Raw genomic sequence first — 22,033 nt, forward strand, 5'->3', positions numbered from 1 at the left:
GGATCGGCTGGAAATTCCCACGGTGGAAGAGCAGGAAAGGATGGGATTGGGAGCACAGATCATGGTAGAAGAAGTGGTGAAAGGAATTAGGAACATGCAGACGGGAAAGGCCCCGGGACCGGACGGATTCCCAGTTGAATTTTACAGAAAATATTTGGACTTGCTCGCCCCGCTACTGACGAGGACCTTTAACGAGGCACAAGGAAAGGGGACAACTGGCCCCCGACTATGTCAGAAAGCAACGATATCGCTTCTTTTAAAGAAGGAAAAGGATCCGCTACAATGCGGGTCCTACAGACCAATCTCCCTCCTCAATGTAGATGCCAAGGTCTTGGCCAAGGTAATGGCAATGAGAATAAAGGAATGTGTCCCGGGGGTGGTTCATGAGGACCAAACTGGGTTTGTGAAGGGAAGACAGCTGAACACGAACATACGGAGGTTGTTAGGGGTAATGAGATGGCCCCACCAGAGGGTGAAACGGAGATAGTAGTGGCGATGGATGCCGAGAAAGCATTTGATAGAGTGGAGTGGGATTATCTGTGGGGAGGTGTTGAGGAGATTTGGGTTCGGAGAGGGGTATGTTAGATGGGGTGCAGCTGTTGTATAGGGCCCCAGTGGCGAGTGTGGTCACGAATGGACGGGGATCGGCATATTTTCGGCTCCATAGAGGGACAAGGCAGGATGTCCTCTGTCCCCATTACTGTTTGCACTGGCGATTGAGCCCCTGGCGATAGCGCTGAGAGGTTCCAAGGGATGGAGGGGAATACTTAGGGGAGGAGAAGAACACCGGGTATCTTTATATGCGGATGATCTGCTACTATATGTGGCGGATCCAGCGGAGGGGATGCCAGAAATAATGCGGATACTTGGGGAGTTTGGGGATTTTTCAGGGTATAAATTGAACATGGGGGAAGAGTGAGCTGTTTGTGGTGCATCCAGGGGAGCAGAGTAGAGAAATAGAAGACCTACCGTTGAGGAAGGTAACAAGAGACTTTTGTTACCTGGGGGATCCAGATAGCTAAGAATTGGGGGCACATTGCACAGGCTAAATTTGACGCGGTTGGTGGAACAGATGGAGGAAGATTTCAAGAGATGGGATATGGTAGCATTGTCAATGGCAGGGAGGGTGCAGGCAGTTAAGATGGTGGTCCCTCCCGAGATTCCTCTTTGTGTTTCAGTGTCTCCCGGTGTGTGATCACGAAGGCTTTTTTCAAAAGGATAGAAAAGAGTATCATGGGTTTTGTTTGGGCCGGGAAGACTCCGAGAGTGAGGAAGGGATTCTTACAGCGTAGTAGGGGATAGGGGGGGGGCTGGCACTACCGAGCCTAAGTGAGTATTATTGGGCCGCTAATATTTCAATGGTGAGTAAGTGGATGGAGAGGAGGAAGGAGCGGCGTGGAAGAGATTAGAGAGGGCGTCCTGTAGGGGGACCAGCCTGCAGGCTATGGTGACAGCCCCATTGCCGTTCTCACCAAGGAACTATACCACGAGTCCGGTGGTGGTAGCTACACTGAAGATTTGGGGACAGTGGAGACGACATAGGGGAAAGACGGAGCACTGGGGGGGGTCCCCGATAAGAAACAACCATAGGTTTGCCCCGGGGGGAATGGATGGGGGATATGGGGGGGGGGAGGGATGGGGGGGGGGAGGGATGGGGGGGGGGGAGGGATGGGGGGGGGGAGGGGATGGGGGGGGGGGGGGAGGGATGGGGGGGGGGGGGGGAGGGATGGGGGGGGGGGAGGGATGGGGGGGGGGGGAGGGATGGGGGGGGGGGGGCGGGGAGGATGGGGGGGGGGGGAGGGATGGGGGGGGGGGGAGGGATGGGGGGGGGGGAGGGATGGGGGGGATTGGGGGGGGGGGGGAGGGAGGGATGGGGGGGGTGGGGAGGGATGGGGGGGGGGGGGGGAGGGATGGGGGGATGGGGGGGGGGGGAGGGATGGGGGGGGGGGATGGGGGGGGGGGGGAGGGATGGGGGGGGATGGGGGGGGGGATGGGGGGGATGGGGGGGGGGGGGAGGGATGGGGGGGGGGGGAGGGATATGGGGGGGGAGGGAGGGATGGGGGGGGGGGAGGGGGGGATGGGGGGGGGAGGGATGGGGGGGGGGGGGGGAGGGATATGGGGGGGAGGGATATGAGGGGGGGAGGGAGGGATGGGGGGGGGGGGGGAGGGATGGGGGGGATGGGGGGGGGAGGGAGGGATGGGGGTGATGGGGGGGGGGGGGGGAGGGAGGGGATGGGGGGGGATGGGGGGGGGGCGGGGGATGGCCCTGAGACAAGGCAGTTGCCAATTAGGGCTAGTTTTTATTATTTGTTATTTAATATTTATTTATTTGTTGTTGTTTTTGTTTAAATTTAAAAAGGGTCATTATTATCTGTATTGTTACAATGTTGTGTAAAGGATGCACAATGTACTGTGTTGGTTGACCAAAAATTTTCAATAAAATATTATTTAAAAAAAAAAAGATAAAGGGGGAACCTGTAGATGTTCTGTACTTAGATTTCCAGACGTCATTGACAAGGTGACACATCAAAGTTACTGTACAAGATAAAGAGCTGAAACCACAATCAGATCAGCCATAAAAGCAAATTACTGCGGATGCTGGAATCTGAAACGAAAGAGAAAATGCTGGAAAATCTCAGCAGATCTGGCAGCATCTGTAGGGAGAGAAGAGCTAACGTTTCGAGTCCGATGACTTTTTGTCAAAGCTCTTACCAAAGATCAGCCATGATCTCATTGAATGGTGGAGCTGGCTTGATGGACTGAATGGCCTACCTCTGCTCCTAATTCGTATATTGATATGTGTGAGGAAAACGGTGACCAGGTTACAGAATTTGTATGTTCAGTGGAGCTTCTGGATATTGGCTTGACTCGCTCTCCCCCCAACACACCCACACCATGCGCATCCACACATGACATGCTCCCACGCCACAGGCATACACACACACACCATGTCATGCACATGTCTCTCACACACACGACTCATTCACACGCACGCACATGCGTCACTCACACGCACCGATTTGTAGGTCACCCTCAACTTAGCTGGGTATACTATGCCGCACTGCACCTTACTGATGTACAGTGCCTTCTTCACCCGGCCGAAGGCAGCCTGCCTCCTCGCCAGCTCCACCCTAAAGTCCCTGATATATGCGTATACCAGCTCCAGCCCACTGCACCACCCACTTCTGCTTTGCCCAGCACAGGACTTTCTCCTTCACGCTGTACCTCCGAAAACACAGAGTCACTACTCTTGGCGGCTCACTCTCCTTTGGTACAGGCCTCCATGACCGATGAGCCCGATCCAGTTCATATCGGGAGGGATCATACCCCTCCCCCAATAGCTTCGCCAACAAAGTGGTAAAATACTCAAGTCGGCCTCGGGCCTTCCACTCCTTCGGGCAGACCCACAATCCTCAGATTCTGTCGCCTGGATCTGTTTTCCAAGTCGACCATTTTGGCTTGCAGACCCTTGTTGATCTCTTATCACCTTCCGCATCTCCTTCCCCATCGAGGTAAGTTGATCCTATGCTGCGATAATGTTTCTTCCACTTCCTTCAGCGCCTCACCTTGCTCCCGCACCTCCGCCACTGCGCTCGATACTGCCGCCCTCACTGGGGTAATCGCCTCCTCCACCAGCACCTTCAATACCGCCCCCATCTCCTTCCTCATCGCCTCCATGTGTTTTGTGTGAACTGCCTTTCGAGTTCCACGGCCATCACCGTAGTCATTTCATCAGCCGAGGGCAATGCGGCCTACCCTGGTGCCCCAGCCTCCACTTTTCTTGCCGTCCCCGCCGTGACCTTTTCACTCCCGACAGACTTTCAGCCGCTATTTTCACGGCCGTTTTTTTAACTTATTTTCGACATTGCCCTTCACTGTACCTTCTCCCTGCTTTTGCCGCCCCCCGTTGCCCCTGGGACCAGGCGTTAAACCCCGAAACTGCCGTTCCCGAACGGGAGCCCTCCAATGTGCGGCTGCCTCCTGCCCGCCGTCACCGGAAGTCCCCCATTCCTGTGGATTTACCTTATTAATTGGCTGCCTCCATTTTCCTGCACTTGGGGCGGCACGGTGGCACAGTGGTTAGCATTGCCGCCCTGACTGAACCAGGCACCCAGGTTCAATTCTGACCTTGGGTGACTGTGTGGGTTTCCCTCCAGGTGCTCCAGTTTCCTCCCATAGTCCAAAGATGTACTGGTTAGGTGGATTGCCCATGAGTGTCCAGGGCTGCGCAGGTTGGGTTCTTGGAATAGGGCATAGAGAACATGGGTAAAGTGCCCTTTTGATGGGTCAGTGCAGACACGATGGGCCAAATGGCCTCCTTCTGCACTGTAGGGATTCCATGATTCTATTTTTATTCAAATTTTTACATATTTTCAACAAACCCCCCACCCCCCCCTTACAGAAAAAAGAAAAACAAAGAACACACAAATAAACATCCTACAACTACATCATAAATTCCCCCCCATTAAGCAATAATAAACACAGTAGAAAACACAAAGTACAACCCCACCCCCACACCCACCCCTCTCTGGGTTGCTGCTGCTGACCACCTCCTAACGCTCCGCTAGAAAGTCTAGGAACGGTTGCCACCGCCTGAAGAACTCTTGCACAGACCCTCTCAAGGCAAATTTTATCCCCTCCAATTTAATGAACCCTGCTATGTCGCTGATCCAGGCTTCCACGCTTGGGGACCTCGCATCTTTCCACTGTAGCAGAATTCTCCGCCGGGCTACCAGGGACGCAAACGCCAGAATACCGGCCTCTTTCGCCTCCTGCACTCCCGGCTCGTCCGATACCCCAAATAGTGCTAACCCCCAGCTCAGCTTAACCCGGGTGTTCACCACCTTAGACACCGTCCTCGCAATACCCATCCAACGCCGGGCACGCCTAGAACATGTGGGTGTGATTTGCTGGGCTCACCGAGCACCTTCCACACCTGTCTTCCACCCCAAAGAACCTGCTCAGCCTCGCCCCTGTCATATGCGCTCTGTGAAGAACCTTAAATTGTATCAGGCTAAGCCTGGTGCAAGAGGAGGAAGAATTAACCCTACATAGGGCGTCTGCCCACGTACCCTGGTCTATCTCCTCCCCAAGCTTCTCCTCCCCAAGCTCCTCCTCCCATTTACCCTTTAGCTCCTCCACCGAGGTCGTCTCCTCCTGCATCTCCTGGTAGATCGCCGAGACCCTGCCCCCTGCAACCCACACCCCCGAGAGCACCCTATCCTGGATCCTGGGTGCTGGAGCAGCGGGAACTCCCTCACCTGCCGTCTTACAAACGCCCTTGCATGCATGTCCCTGAAGGCATTTCCGGAGGGAAGGCCAAATTTTTCCTCCAGCGCCCAAGGCTTGCAAACATCCCATCTAAAAACAGGTCCCCTATCCTTCTAATTCCTACCCTGTGCCAGCTCAGGAACCCTCCATCCATTCTCCCCGGGACGCCTCTACCTCACCCCTGTGGTGTCTCCACTGCTCCCGAATTTTCAAAGTCGCCGCCACCAGCGGACTTGTGGTGTACCTAGTCGGCGGGAACGGCAGCGGTGCTGTCACCAGCGCTCCCAGACTCGTGCCCACTCAGGACGCCATCTCCAGCCTCTTGCACGCTGCCCCCTCCCCCTCCATTACCCACTTGCGTATCATCGCCACATTGGCAGCCCAGTAATACCCACACAGATTAGGTAACGCTAACCCTCCTCAGCTCCAGAAACCCCCTTCTCACCCTCGGGGTCTTTTTCGCCCACACTAATCCCATGGTGCTCCTACTGACCCGCTTAAAAAAGACCTTCGGGATCAGGATGGGGAGGCACTGGAATATAAAAAGGAACCTCAGGAGCACCGTCACCTTCACCGACTGTACCCTACCAGCCAGGGAGAGTGGCAGCATATCCCATCTTTTAAACTCCTCCTCCATCTACTCCACCAGCCTCGTCAAGTTGAGCTTGTGTAGGGCCCCCCAGCTCCTGGCCACCTGGATTCCTAGGTACCGAAAACTCCTTTCCGCCCTCTTCAGTGGAAGCTCGTCTATCCCCCTTCCCTGGTCCCCTGGGTGTACCACGAAGAGCTTATACCCGGAAAGTCCCCAAACTCCCTGAGGATCCGCATCACCTCCGGCATCCCCCCCACTGGGTCCGCCACATACAGTAACAGGTCCTCCAGTTCCTGGACTCCCTTAGAGCCATAGCCAAAGGCTCAATTGCCAATGCAAATAACAAGGGGGATAGGTGGCACCCCGCCTCGTCCCCCGGTACAGCCAAAAGTATTCCGACCTCCTCCGATTTGTGGCCACACTCGCCACCGGGGCTTTGTAAAGTAGCCTAACCCAACTAATGAACCCCTCCCCGAACCCAAACCTTCTCAACACTTCCCAAAGGCACCCCCACTCCACCCTATCGAAGGCCTTCTCCGCGTCCATCGCCGCCACTATCTCCGCCTCCGACTCAACTGTAGGCATCATGATTGTGTTAAGGAGCCTCCGCGCATTCAGCTGCCTTCCCTTAACAAAGCCCGTCTGGTCCTCGTGAATCACCCTGGACACAGTCCTCAATTCTGGTAGCCAACACCTTCGCTAACAGCTTCGCGTCCACGTTGAGGAGAGAGATTGGCCTATACAACCCGCACTGTAATGGGTCCTTGTCCCGCTTCAAGATCAGCGAGATCAGCGCCTTGGACATCGTCGGGGGTAGGGCCCCCCTCCCTCGCCTCATTGAAAGTCCTCACTAATCGAGGGCCCAGCAGGTCCATGTACTTATGGTAAAATTCCACCGGGAACCCATCTGGCCCCAGTGCCTTCCCTGCCTGCATACTCCCCAGCTCCTTAGTCAGCTCCTCCAGCCCTACCGGTGCCCCAACCCAGCCACCTGCTCCTCCTCCACCCTCGGGAACCTCAGCCGATCCAAAAATCGACGCATCCCCCCTCCGTTGGGGGCTCAGACCTATACAGCCCCTCATCAAAGTCTCTAAATACCCCATTTATTCCCACCGCACTCCGCATCGTGTTTCCCCCCTTTATCCCTAACTCCCCAAATCTCCCTCGCTGCCTCCCGCTTCCGAAGCTGGTGTGCCAACATCCGGCTAGCCTTCTCCCCGTACTCGTACACCGCCCCTTGCGCTTTCCTCCACTGCACCTCTGCCGCCTTGGTGGTCAACAGGTCAAACTTGGCCTGGAGACTTCGTCGCTCCTTGAGTAGTCCCTCCTCGGGGACCTCTGCATACCTCCTATCCATCCTTTCAAATCTCCCCCACCAATCTCTCCCTCAATCTCCTCTCCTTCTTCTCCTTGCGGCCTTAGTGGAGATTAGCTCTCCCCTAATCACCGCCTTCAGCGCCTCCCAGACCACCTCCACCTGCACCTCCCCATTATCGTTCGCCTCCAGATAGCTTTCAATGCACCCCCGGATCCGCTCGCTCAACTCCTCATCCGCCAGCAAGCCCACATCCAGGTGCCACAGCGGGCGCTGGTCCCTCTCCTCCCCTAGCTCCAGCTCCACCCAATGCGGGGCATGGTTTGAGATGGCTATGGCCGAATACTCCGTGTCCTCCACCCTCCGGATTAGTGCCCTGCTCATCACGAAGAAGTCTATCCGGGAGCAGGCTTTATGGACGTGGGGAAAAAAAAGAAAGTTCCCTGGCCCCCGGCCTGACAAAGCTCCATGGGTCCACTCCTCCCATCTGGTCCATAAACCCCACAGCACCTTGGCCACCGCTGGCCTCTTACCCGTCCTGGAATTGGAGGGGCCCATGCTGGGGAAAGTACCGTGTTGAAGTCCCGTACCCCCCCCCTCCCTAGCGTGGGAAAAAATCCGCGCTTTCCATCAAACCGGACCCCCCCTTCTCTGGCGCAGCTCCCTTTTGCGGCCTAATCCCAGCTCCCCCACCTCGGGCCTCCCATCTCCCCTCCCCCCAACGGGGCCCCATCCTTCCACTCTCCCAAAACCCCCACTTCGAACCATTTCACCCTACCCCAACCAGCACTCAATGAAACAATACAGAACAGAACATCCCCCAAAGCACAGTAACCATAGTAGCCCCCCGCGACCTCCCCTCACAACCGACCCTCAGTCCGTGTCCAACGTTTCGGCCTGAATAAAGGGCTACGCCTCCTCCAGCGTCTCGAAGTAGTGGTGCCGTTCCTTAAACGTGACCCACAGTCGCGCCGGCTGCAGCATCCCGAATTTCACCCCCCTCCGATGCAGAACCGCCTAAGCCCGATTGTACCCGGCCCTCTTCTTGGCCACTTCCGCGCTCCAGTCCTGGTATATACAGACCTCTGCATTCTCCCACCTGCTGCTCCGCTCCTTTTTTGCCCATCTTAGGACACACTCCCTGTCCACCAAGCGGTGGAACCGCACCAATACCGCCCGTGGCGGCTCGTTAGACTTGGGCCTTCTCGCCAGGACTCGGTGGGCCCCATCTAGCTCCAGGGGTCTCGGGAAGGCACACACGCCCATTAATGTGTTCAGCATCGTGACCACATATGCTCCAGCATCCGACCCCTCCACTCCCTCTGGGAAACCCAGAATCCGCAGATTCTTCCTCCTCGACCGATTCTCCATGTCCTCTAACTTCTGCCATTTCTTATGCAGCGCCTCGTGCGCCTTCACCTTCACCGCCAGGCCCAATATCTCGTTCTCATTCTCCGAGGCCTTCTGCCGCACCTCCCGGATCGCCGCCCCTTGAGCCTTCTGGGTCTCGACCAGCTTGTCGATCGAAGCCTTCATCGGCTCCAGCAGCTCTGCTTTCAATTCCGTGAAGCAGCGCTTGAGAAAGTCCTGCTGCTCTTGCGCCCACTGCGCCCACGCTGCCTGGTCTCCACCCGCCACCATCTTGGCTTTCATCCCTCGCACTTTTCGCTGCACCAGAATTACTTTTTTCACCGCTCCACTTCAGCTCCTCTACCAGGGCTTCCCCCTCGTCTCTCATCTCCTGATATATTTCGGACACTTTGCCCTCCCCGACCCATACCCCGGAAATCACTCTATCCAGGATCCCCTGTGTCGGGAGCAGTGGAAATTCCCTCACCTTTTGCCTCGTAAATGCCCTCACTTGCATGTATCTAAAGATATTCCTCGGGGGCAACTCATACTTTTCCTCCAGCGCTCCCAGGCTCGCAAACTCCCCGTCAATAAACAAGTCTCTCAGTCTCCTAATTCCTGCCCGATGCCAGCTCTGGAACCCTCCGGCCATCCTTCCTGGGACAAACCTATGGTTGTTCCTGATCGGGGACCACACCAAGGCACCCGTCACCCCCCCTGTGTCACCTCCATTGCCCCCAGATCCTTAAGTTTGCCACCACCACTGGGTTTGTCGTATACCTTTTCAGGGAAAGCGACAGCGGCGCCGTCACCAGCGCCTTTAGGCTCGTTCCCTTACAGGACGCCATCTCCAGCCTCTTCCACGCCACCCCCTCTCCCTCCCTCAGCCACTTACAAACCATCGCCACATTGGCGGCCCAGTAGTAGTCGTCCAGATTCGGCAACGCCAGTCCCCCTCTGTCCCTGCTGCGCTGCAGGAACCCCCTCCTTACCCTCGGGGTCTTCCCTGTCCACACAAAACTCATAACACTCTTGTCTATTTTCTTGAAAAAGGCCTTCGTGATCAGAATGGGGAGACATTGAAACACAAAAAGAAACCTTGGGAGGACCATCATTTTTACCGCCTGCACTCTGCCCGCCAGTGAGAGCGGCAGCATATCCCACCTCTTGAAATCCTCCTCCATCTGCTCCACCAGCCACGTCAGATTGAGTTTGTGTAGAGTTCCCCAGCTCCTGGCTACCTGAATCCCCAAATATCGGAAGCTCCTTTCCACTCTCCTTAACGGCAGGGCGTCTATTCCTCTTCCCTGATCCCCAGGGTGTACTACGAAAAGCTCACTCTTCCCCATGTTTAGCCTATATCCCGAAAAATCTCCAAACTCCCTCAATATCTGCATAACCTCTGTCATCCCCTCTACAGGATCCGCCACATATAGCAGTAGGTCATCTGCGTAGAGTGACACTCGATGTTCCTCTCCCCCTCTAACCACCCCCTCCATTTCTTAGAGTCTCTCAACGCTATGGCCAGTGGTTCCATTGCCAACGCGAACAGTAATGGGGACAGGGGGCACCCCTGCCTTGTTCCCCTATGTAACCGAAAATACTCTGATCTTTGCCGATTTGTGACTACACTTGCCACTGGGGCCCCGTATAGGAGTTTGACCCAACTGACAAACCCCTCCCCGAACCCAAACCTCTTCAACACCTCCCATAGATACTCCCACTCTACCCTATCGAATGCCTTCTCTGCATCCATTGCCACCACTATCTCTGTCTCCCCCTCCGCTGGGGGCATCATTATCACCCCCAACAGCCGTCGCACGTTGACATTCAGTTGTCTCCCCTTTACAAACCCTGTCTGGTCTTCATGCACCACCCCCGGGATACAATCCTCGATCCTCGTCGCCCCCACTTTTGCCAGCAGCTTGGCGTCTACATTCAGGAGTGAGATAGGCCTATATGACCCGCATTGCAGCGGATCTTTATCCCGTTTCAGGATTAGTGATATCGTCGCCTCCGACATTGTCGGGGGTAGAGTCCCCCCTTCTCTGGCCTCGTTAAAGGTTCTCATCAGCAGCGGGGCCAACAAGTCCACATATTTCCTGTAAAATTCCACCGGGAACCCGTCTGGTCCCGGGGCCTTCCCTGCCTGCATGTTCCCCAGCCCTTTAGTCACCTCATCCACCTCAATTGGCGCCCCCAGACCTGCCACCTCCTGCTCCTCCACCCTCGGGAACCTTAGTTGGTCCAGAAACTGTTGCATTCCTTCTGTTCCCTCCGGGGGTTGGGACCTATATAGCTCTCATAAAAGGTCTTAAACACCTCATTTACCTTCCCTGCTCTTCGCTCCGTAGTTCCCGTTTCATCCCTAACTCCCCCAATTTCCCTCACCGCTATCCTCTTGCGAAGTTGGTGGGCCAGCAGCCGGCTCGCCTTTTCCCCATATTCGTATCTCATCCCCTGTGCCTTCCTCCACTGTGCCTCTGCCTTTCCTGTGGTCAGCAGGTCAAACTCCGTCTGAAGTCTTCGCCTCTCTCTATATAGACCTTTGTCCGGGGCCTCCGCATATCTTTTATCCACCCTCAAAATCTCCCCCACTAATCTCTCCCTTTCTTTGCCCTCTTTTTTCTCCTTGTAAGCCCTAATGGAGATCAGCGCTTCCCATACTACCCCCACCTGGATCTCGCCATCATCATTGGCCTCCAGGTACCTCTCAATACATCCCCGCACCCTTCCACAGACCCCCTCATCTGCCAATAATCCCACATCCAGTCGCCAGAGTGGGCGCTGCTCCCTCTCCTCTCCTAATTCCAGATCCACCCAGTGCGGGGCATGGTCTGAAACGGCTATGGCCGAGTACTCTGTTCCTGCCACCTTCGAGATCAGTGCCCTGCTCGAAACAAAGAAATCTATTCGGGAGTATACCTTGTGGGCATGGGAGAAAAAGGAGAACTCTTTGGCCAACGTCCGAGCAAATCTCCACGGATCCACTCCCCCCATTTGCTCCATGAACCCCCTAAGCACCTTGGCTGCTGCCGGCCTTCTTCCGGTCCTGGATCTAGACCGATCTAACCCTGGATCCAGCACAGTATTGAAATCCCCCCCATTACCAGGCTTCTCACCTCCAGGTCCGGGATACGTCCCAGCATCCGCTTCATAAATCCCGCGTCATCCCAGTTCGGGGCATGTACATTTACCAACACGACCTCCTTTCCCTGCAATCTACCACTCACCATCACATATCTACCCTCGTTGTCCACCACTATATTCCTAGCCTCGAACGACACCCGTTTCCCCACCTATATCACCACCCCTCTATTTTTCGCGTCCAACCCTGAGTGGAACACCTGTCCCACCCATCCTTTCCTTAACCTAACCTGATCCGCCACCTTCAGATGCGTCTCCTGAAGCATGACCACATCTGCCATCAGTCTTTTTAAGTGCGCGAACACTTGGGCCTTCTTAATCGGCCCATTTAGACCTCTCACATTCCACGTGATCAGCCGGATTGGGGGGGCACCACCCCCCCCCCCCGACTAGCCATCCCCTGTTCTAGGCCAGTCCTCTGTCCGGGTCCCGCACACCCACCCGTCCCCCAGGCGGCGCCCTCCCATCCCGACCACCTCTTCTCTTGCCAGCTCCCACTCGCTCCCAGCAGCAGCAACCCAGTTGATCTCTCCCCCCCCCCCCCCCCCTCCCCGCTAGATCCCCATCTAGCACAGTTACTCCCCCCATGATGCTTCCGAAAGTCAGCTGACTCTAACTGACCCCGGCTTCCCCCGTTCTCTCCTTGAGGCCCCTGTGCGTGGAACTCCCTTCCTATGCCTATCTTCCCGCCATCATCCCCCCCCAGCATCAGTCCCTCAGTTCTGGTCCAGTTTCTCTTCTTGGATGAAGGTCCATGCCTCATCCGACGTTTCAAAGTAGTAATGCTTGCCTTGGTGCGTGACCCACAATCGTGCCGGCTGCAGCATCCCAAACTTTATTTTATTCTTGTGAAGCACCGCCTTGGCCCGATTAAAGCTCGTCCTCCTTCTCGCCACCTCCACGCTCCAGTCCTGATACACTCGTATCACCGCATTCTCCCACCTGCTACTCCGTACCTTCTTGGCCCAGCTCAAAACAGCCTCTCTGTCAGTGAAGCGGTGAAATCTCACCACTATCGCCCTTGGTAGTTCTCCAGCCTTTGGTCTTCTCACAAGGACCCGGTGAGCCCCTTCCACCTCCAGGGGGCCTGAGGGGGCCTTAGCTCCCATTAGCGTATGGAGCATCGTGCTCACATAAGCCCCAACGTCAGCTCCCTCCATTCCTTTGGGGAGACCCAGAATCCGGAGGTTCTTCCTCCTCGAGCTGTTCTCCAGGACTTCGAGCCTTTCGATACACCTCTTATGTAGCGCCTTGTGCGTCTCCATTTTTACCACTAGGCCCTGTATCTCATCCTCGTTTTCCAATGCCTTTGCCTTCATCCCACGGAGCTCTATCGCCTGGGCCATTTGTGTTTCTTTTAGCCCATCGACGGCCAATAACATCGGCGCCAGCACCTCCTTCTTTAATTCCTCCAGACACCATCGGAGGAATTCCTGCTGGTCCGGGCCCCGTGTCGTCTGGGCTCCATCCGCCGCCATCTTGCTTCTTCCTTCTCTTCTCTGCCGCTGCTCCAGAGGATCCTTCGCAATCTGGCCACTACCACCGGTCCTTTCCATGCACACCCGGGGGGACACCTTCCTTCGTCACCCCACACTGGGTTTGGTCTGAAAAAATTTCCGTATGGGGCTCCTGAAAAGAGCCCAAAAGTCCGTTAGAACGGGAGCTGCCGAAACGTGCGGCTTAACAGTGCATCGCCGCAACCGGAAGTCTCCACACACCACCTCTGATGTACATCAGATAAAAGCAAATTATTGTGGATGCTGGAATCTGAAACAAAAACAGAAAATGCTGAACAATCTCAGCAGACCTGACCGCATCTGTGGAAAGAAAACTGAGCTAACTTTTCAAGTCTGGACGACTCTTTGTTAAAGTTCTGACGTGCACACTGGCATTGTGTACTAAATTTTCTGACTAAAATTTTTTTTGATTTATTCTTCACCAGTAAATATTTTTTTCAGGTGTTTAGCTCTTGCCTTATTTGGAGGAAATGGTGAAACTGGATTTGAACAGAATTCAACATATTCTGTGTTCAACATTTCCATTACGTTAACTGATGATGGCTATCATCAGTTTTATGAGGTAAAGGCAATTGGTATTGATTATTTAACGAGATTCATTTTCTACTATGCTTCCAGAATACTTTTACTCTTTGGCCTATTAATTACTAGTAACTTACTCAAACTCAAAACAAGTTACTCTTAGTACGAATTTATGGATATTAAATGCCAATCTAATTTTCCTGCATTGTGACTATTCTTTTAAATGTAGGTTGCACATATCGTGTTTCAGTATATGAAAATGATACAGAAACTTGGTCCTCAGGAAAGGTAATTTTTTTAGTTATGTGCTATTTATTTATTTGCTCATAGAATATGCACAGTAAACCTTACTTGCCATTGTGATTTAATCAGATATGTAAACTGTTGGTGAAATTGAAAAAAAAAAAATGTCTCGAATGCTAGTTTTCACTAGCCGTTTGCCACCTTTCTTTAAGCCATTTACTCGGGTTGAGGGCATTGTTCATAGTTTCTGGCAACCCTCTGGTACCTACCCCATTGGTTCTTCACATGTCAGTCTTTGTGACCATCATTGGTAGGATGCTCAATCATCGGGGAGGGAAGGGAATCATAAGATGGTTACAAATGAGGAATCCCACTCACGCATCATACTTCATCCACCCGAAAGAAGATGTTGCCTCCCCCACCCCCAGTCTTGCACCTTCCCACCACCCAACTTCAGAATTGAGCTGTTTCTCATGTAATTCCAGTATTTTTGTTTCAAGTAGCCTACTCAGAAATCTGCAGAGCAAAGGTCACCATTTTTTTAGGAAGAAATAAGTTCCTGCAATATATCCTAGATTTGACATTTATTAGTTTGACCATGTTGTATTTGAGGTTTAATTTGAAGTAAAGTTCTGCATTGTATGCGAGTGAGGTTCTTTCATTCTCAGTTACTTTTCAATGGAAAATAGATAGAATTCCTCATGATTCAAGCTTTTGGGCATTATATTCATGGCCTATTTTGTACTCATTGGAGAGTGCTTATCAGCAGAGGGTAGCAATCGAGAACGAAAACCATGAGTTTTATTTCTTCCTGGTCCAGTGGCACAATGCCATATGTAGTGCTCTCATTCAGTCTCTGGCAGAAGATTGAGCGTTGAACATTCTGGTAAATGTTGTTCAATACCACATTTGGAACTGCCGTTATCCATTCAATCATTGGGACTGCCTTATTTTCTGTTCTAAGGAGTAATACAGATGTTTATATACAAGTGTTATTTAATATTCATGTCATTTTTCCTTAGAATTTATAGAGAGATTCAGAAGATTGAAGATAATGAATTCCATTTCCAGGAACAGGTATACATTGCTCTATTTCCCTTTCTTCATCAATGCTACAGTTTTCTACTAATTGATTAGCAAGGTATTAAAACAGAGCTGTAATCCTGACCGTTTGTTATTATTTCCTCAGACTGATCCCATTGATTTTGTCGAAAATGTTTGTGAAAATATGCAGATTTTCAAAAAGGCAGACTTCCTTATCGGAGACCAGTTACTGTTGGAGTACAAACCAGAGGTAAATGATATGGAGTTAATTATCTCATCTATACAATAAAAACTGCTTTTGCATTCATTAGATTTGCATGATAAAGTCTCAATATTATTTATGTTTGTGTGAATCAAGCATATCTTGGCTGCACCAGTATCAAACTCCAGGAAAGGAATTCATACCTTGAATTCAGCTCTATTGTGCAATGGAGTAAAGTAGTTGTTCCATCCTCCCAAGCAGCAGTCGTTTCAGTAACTTTAGAAATATTTTTCAAATGAATTCTATGTACATACATAGCAATGATTTAAAACATTTTAAAAAAATTTTAAAAATGTTTTGCTTGTAGGTCCCTCTTTTCAAAAGAATTAAATAATCACAGACTCTCATCTAAATTATAATAACTTGTAAATAACAATCATTATTAAAAAGATTGTTTTAATGATGCTTTTAGGACAAAAGGTGTTTACTTATAGATATTAGTGGGATAGAACATTACAGCGCAGTACAGGCCCTTCGGCCCTCGATGTTGCACCGACCTGTGAAACCACTCTTAAAGCCCATCTACGCTATTCCCTTATCATCCATATGTCTATCCAATGACCATTTGAATGCCCTTAGTGTTGGCAAGTCCACTACTGTTTCAGGCAGGGCATTCCACGCCCTTACTACTCTCTGATTAAAGAACCTACCTCTGACATCTGTCTTATATCTATCTCCCCTCAATTTAAAGCTATGTCCCCTCGTGCTAGACATCACCATCCGAGGAATAAGGCTCTCACTGTCCACCCTATCCAATCCTCTGATCATCTTGTATGCCTCAATTAAGTCACCTCTTAACCTTCTTCTCTCTAATGAAAACAGCCTCAAGTCCCTCAGCCTTTCCTCATAAGATCTTCCCTCCATACCAGACAACATTCTGGTAAATCTCCTCTGCACCCTTTCCAATGCTTCCACACCCTTCCTATAATGCAGCGACCAGAATTGCACGCAATACTCCAAATGCGGCCGCACCAGAGTTTTGTACAGTTGCAACATGACCTCATGGCTCCGAAGCTCAATCCCTCTACCAATAAAAGCTAACACACCGTACGCCTTCTTAACAACCCTCTCAACCTGGGTGGCAACTTTCAGGGATCTATGTACATGGACACCGAGATTGGATATGCCTGCTTCTCACTGCTGGATCTCTCTCCTTGATGTGATGATTGATGTTGGGGAAAGTGGCACCCTGAAGACTTTGTTTTGCTGTCCTTTGATTTTAAGTACTTGGTACCAAAATATTTTTTTTAAACGTCCCTTATCTTGACTTTGATGATGACTTTATCTGAACTTGGATGATGCCCACCACCATACTATCTTCAAGCAAAGTATTCCTTTGCTTATTCATGTCCTACCTGTTGACAAACGAGCAAGGTTCTTTACAGAGGTGGCATGATTTTGTTCTGTGTGTCATTCAATTATTTAAATTGTTGTAACTTCGTGAACTACACGTCAAACAGCATCTTGATTATTGCTTTTTGGAGCTTGCACGTCAGAATCCATTTGGAACACCTGACATTCTGAAATGAGTAGTTTTGACTGCCCTTGATTGATCTGAAGTTATAGAATCTCTACAGCGTAGAGGGAGGCCATTTGACCCATCGAGTCTGCATGATCCCGTAGAAATACATTCTACCTAGGTCCAATTCCCCACTGCATCCCTGTAACCCCACCCAACCTTTCGACACTTAGTGGCAGTTTAGCATGGCCAATTCACCTAGCCTGCATACCGTTGGACTGTGGAAGGAAACTGGAGAACCTGGAGCAAACCCACACAGACACGGGGAGAATGTGCAAACTCCACACAGACAGTAACCTGAGGCTGTAGTCGAACTGGAGTCCCTGGCGATGTGAGGTAACAGTGCTGGGCAACATGGTAGCACAGTGGTTAGCTTCAAAGCTCCAGGGTCGCAGGTTCGATTGCCCGCTGGGTCACTGTCTATGTGGAGTCTGCACGTTCTCCCCGTGTCTGTGTGGGTTTCCTCCGGGTGCTCTGGTTTCCTCCCACAGTCCAAAGACATGCAGGTTAGGTGGACTGGACATGCTAAATTGCCCATAGTGTTCAAACGGTTAGGAGGGCTTGTTGGGTTATGGGGGTAGGGTGGAAGTGAGTGCTTAAAGTGGATCGGTGCAGACCCGATGGGCCGACTGGCCTCCTTCTGCACTGTATGTTCTATGTTCTAACCACTGTGCCATCCTGCCGCACTGGTGGTTAGTGGTAGGTTGATGTGAAGTGACAGACCGAGAGAGACTGGGTTATTTACACAGAAAAAAAAATCCATTGAACTTTTAATTTTTAAAAAATATTTTTATTGAAGCATTTGCAAACATTTGTATAACAATAACAAACAAAACAATAATATCATAAACATCAACATGGTGAACTAGACATTTCCCACCCAACCCCTTCTGTACATCCCTTAACCATATTGCACCTACCCGCGCGCCCCCGCCCCCCCTCCCCCTTCAGAATGCTGCTTCTATTGACATTTTAATTTTCCCTGAGAAAGTCGGCGAACGGCTGCCACCTCCGAGAGAACCCCAGCATTGACCCCCTCAAGGCAAACTTTATTTTATCCAGCTTGAGAAACCCAGCCATGTCATTGACCCAAGTCTCCACACTCGAGGGGGCTTTGAGTCCTTCCACATTAACAGGATCCGTCTCCAGGCTACCAGGGAGGCAAAGGCCAGAACGTCGGCCTCTTTCACTCCCTGAACTCCTGGGTCTTCTGACACTCCAAAGATCGCTATCTCTGGACTCGGCACCACCCGCGTACCTAGCTCCTTGGACATTGCCTTGGCAAACCCCTGCCAGAATCCACCAAGCTTCGGCCATGCCCAAAACATATGGACATGGTTTGCTGGGCTTCCCGCACACCTCGCACATCTATCTACTACCCCGAAAAATTTGCTCATCCTCGCCGCCGTCATGTGTGCCCGGTGTACCACCTTAAACTGTATTAGACTGAGCCCGGCACATGATGAGGAGGAATTAACCTTGCTTAGGGCGTCCGCCCACAGACCCGCCTCTATCTCCCCACCTTGCTCCTCCTCCCACTTGCCCTTCAGTTCCTCCACCGGGGTCTCCTCCGCCTCCAACAACTCCTGATAAGTATCCGACACTTTCCCCTCCCCCATCCAGGCACCGGACACTACTCTGTCCTGTATCCCCTGTGGCGGGATCAGCGGGAAAGCCACACCTGTTTCCTCAGACTTGTAAATATCTGAAACCATTCCCCGGCGGCAGCTTGAACTTGTCTTCCAGCTCCTTCAGACTGGGAAAGCTCACGTCTATGAATAGATCTCCCATCCATCTAATTCCTGCTCTCTGCCAACTTCGGAACCCGCCGTCTATCCTGCCCGGCGCGAACCTGTGGTTATTGCAAATCGGGGTCCAGACTCCACATTCTTATACCTCCTCCATTGCCCCCAGATCCTCAATGCCGCCACCACCACTGGGCTAGTGGAGTAACGGGCCGGCGAGAACAGCAGAGGTGCTGTTACCAGTGCTCCTAAACTGGTGCCTTTGCATGACGCCGCCTCCATCCGCTCCCATGCCGACCCTTCCACCATTACCCACTTCCTAATCATCGGTATATTCGCCGCCCAGTAGTAGTTGCAGAAGTTCGGCAGCACCAGCCCACCCTCCCCCTGACTGCGCTCCAACAACATTTTCTTCAGCTGCAGGGTTTTATTCGCCCATAAAAAGCCCAAAATAATCTTATTTACCCACTTGAAAATGGCCTTGGGGATGAAGATGGGGAGGCACTGGAAGACGAACAAAAATCTGGGAAGCACCGTCATTTTCACAGTCTGCACCCTCCCCGCCAGCGATAGCGGAAGCACATCCCATCTTTTAAAGTTTCCCTCCATTTGCTCCACCAGCCGGGTTAGGTTGAGCCTGTGTGCCTCCCATTTCCAAGCCACCTGTATTCCCAGGTGGCGAAAGCTCCTCTCTACCATCCTGAACAGCAGCTCCTTCAGTCTCCTCTCCTGCCCCCTTGCCTGAATTACAAACAATTCACTTTTTCCCATGTTCAATTTGTACCCCGAGAACCTGCCTAATTCCCCCAAGATCTGCATAACCTCCCCCATCCCCTTCACTGGGTCCGAGATGTATAAGAGCAGATCGTCCGCGTAAAGCGAAACCCGGTGCTCCACCCCATCCCGAACCAGCCCTGCCACTTCCTTGATGCTCTGAGCGCCATGGCCAACGGCTCTATAGTCAGAGCGAACAGCAATGGGGAGAGGGGGCTCTGCTGCCTCGTCCCTCGGTGTAGCTTAAAGTACCCTGACCTCAGCCGGTTCGTGCACACACTCGCTACCGGCGCCTGATAGAGCAATCGCACCCAGTCGATGAAGTCCTCACGAAACCCAAACCTTCTCAGCGTCTCCCAAAGATACTCCCACTCCACCCGATCAAAAGTCTTCTCCTCATCCACCGCAACTACCACCTCTGCCTCCTCTCCTTCTGAGGGCATCATAATTACATTCAAAATCTCCGAGTGTTAGCATTGAGCTGTCTACCCTTAACGATTCCTGTTTGGTCCTCCCCTATCACCCCCGGGACACAGTCTAGAGGCCAAAATCTTAGCCAGCAGCTTGGCATCTACATTCAAAAGCGAGATCGGCCTATATGACTCACATTGCTCCTGGTCTTTTTCTCGTTTAAGGATGAGCGAAATCGAGGCCTGCGACATCGTTGGGGGGAGGATTCCCCTCTCTTTAGCCTCATTAAAGGTCGTCATCAGCAGCGGGCACAACACCTCTGAGAACTTCTTAGAAAATTCTACCGGGTAACCGTCCGGCCCCGGAGCCTTGCCCGACTGCATGCCCTCCAATCCTTTAACAATTTCCTCCACTTCAATCGGGGCCCCCAGCCCCTCGACCAGGTCCTCCTCCACCCTCGGAAACCTCAACTGATCCAGGAACTGCCTCATCCCTTCTGCACCAGGTGGGGGTTCCAACTCATATAGTTTGCTATAAAATTCTTTAAAAACATCGTTCACCCCCCCCTAGGTCCAAGACCATGTTACCCTCCCTATTCCTGACTCCCCCAATCTCCCTGGCCGCTTCTCTCTTCCTAAGCTGGTGCGCCAACATCCTGCTTGCCTTTTCCCCATATTCGTAGACCGCCCGCCTTGCCCTCCTCAACTGCTCCGCCACCCTCCCCGTGGTCAACAACTTAAACTCTGCGTGTAGTTTCCGACGCTCCCTCGAGCCCTGCGTCCGGGGCCTCCGCATAGCTCCTATCCACTCGAAGTATCTCCTCCACTAATCTCTCCCACTCTGCTCGTTCCACCTTTTCTCCATGGGACCGAATCAAAATTCGTTCCCCTCTTACAACTGCTTTCAGAGCCTCCCAAACCACCGCTGCTGATAACTCAACCGTATCATTTGTATCCAGGTAATTCTGAATGGACTTATTCACCCGCCTGCAGACCGGTTCATCCGCTAACAACCCCACATCCAGTCTTCAGAGCAGGCGCTGCTCTCTCTCCTCACTCAACCGCAAATCCACCCAATGCGGGGCATGATCAGAGACTGCAATCGCCGAATATTCCGTCCCCGCCACCTTCGGAATTAGCGCCCTGCTTAAAACAAAAAAAATCAATGCGAGAGTAAACTTTATCAACATGAGAAAAAACGAAAACTCCTTCGCTCTCGGCTGTTCGAATCTCCATGGGTCTACACCACCCCCCCCCACTCAACTGTTCAATGAAACCCCGCAACTCCTTCGCCATGGCAGGCCTCCTTCCAGTCCTGGATTTTGACCGGTTCAGATCGGGATCAATGACTGTGTTAAAGCCCCCCCCCCCCATTTAGTGGTATGCATTTACAAATTTCAATGGCAGTGATTTTCTAATTATGAATTGAAGAGTTATCTAAATGGTAAGTAGATGTGATCGCATAGTCATTACGGAGATCAAAGTTGGGAAGTTAATATTATGGGATATTTGACTTTATGGAAAGATAGGAGGGAAGGAAAAGGTGGTCGGGTAGCAGCTAATAAGTGTAGAAGTGGGGACAGTTGAGAGGCAATATAAATTCCGATGATGCCGAGTCCAATTGGGTGGAGATAAGAAACAGCAAGGGAAAGAAGACATTGAGAGGAGTAACATATCGATCCCCAAACAGTAGCCATACTGTAGGAAAGGGGTATAAATCCCATTCATACCAAATATTATAAGGGAGGAATTGAATACCATCACTAGAGGTAACATTAGACAAATTAATGGGGCTAAGGGCAGATAGGTCCCCTGGCCTTGATGGCTTGCATCCTAGGATTGTAAAAGCAGCAGCTGCAGAGATAGTGGCTGCATTGGTTATAATTTTCCAAAAGTTCATGGATTCTGGAGAAGTACCGGAGACTTGGAAAACTGCCTATGTGACACCCCTATTCAGCATAACTGTTGGGCAATTATGCTAACATCTATTGTTGGAATCCATTATTAAGGAAGTAATAGCAGCACATTTGGAAAATCATAATCTAATCAAGCAGAGTCAGCATGGCTTCATGAAGGGGAAATTGTGTCTGACTAATTTATTAAAGTTTTTCGAGGAAGTCTCAACCAGAGTGGATAGAGGGGAACCAGTAGATGTGTTGTATTTGGACTTCCAGAAGGCGTTTGACAAGGTACCTCACAAAAGGTTAAGTCATAAGAACCCATGGTGTTGGAGGTAGTATATTGGCATGGATAGAGAATTGGCTAATGGGCAGGAAACAGTGAGTGGGGATAAGAGGTTCTTTTTCAGATTGATGACCTGTA

At 51.8% G+C, this 22,033-nt stretch overlaps 1 protein-coding gene across 1 annotated transcript in view; it reads left to right on the forward strand.

Annotated features, from left to right (window-relative positions):
• nrd1a (nardilysin a (N-arginine dibasic convertase)) overlaps window positions 1-22,033 on the forward strand; it is a 212,722-nt gene that overhangs the window by 85,003 nt on the left and 105,686 nt on the right. The window contains exons 12-15 of the mRNA XM_072510894.1: window positions 13,634-13,754; window positions 13,944-14,002; window positions 14,980-15,034; window positions 15,147-15,251. Of these exons, the coding sequence (XP_072366995.1) occupies window positions 13,634-13,754; window positions 13,944-14,002; window positions 14,980-15,034; window positions 15,147-15,251 (340 nt within the window). The remainder of the gene's footprint in view (window positions 1-13,633; window positions 13,755-13,943; window positions 14,003-14,979; window positions 15,035-15,146; window positions 15,252-22,033) is intronic.

This window comes from Scyliorhinus torazame, chromosome 7 (genome assembly GCF_047496885.1).
Source record: "Scyliorhinus torazame isolate Kashiwa2021f chromosome 7, sScyTor2.1, whole genome shotgun sequence".
Taxonomy (NCBI): domain Eukaryota; kingdom Metazoa; phylum Chordata; class Chondrichthyes; order Carcharhiniformes; family Scyliorhinidae; genus Scyliorhinus; species Scyliorhinus torazame.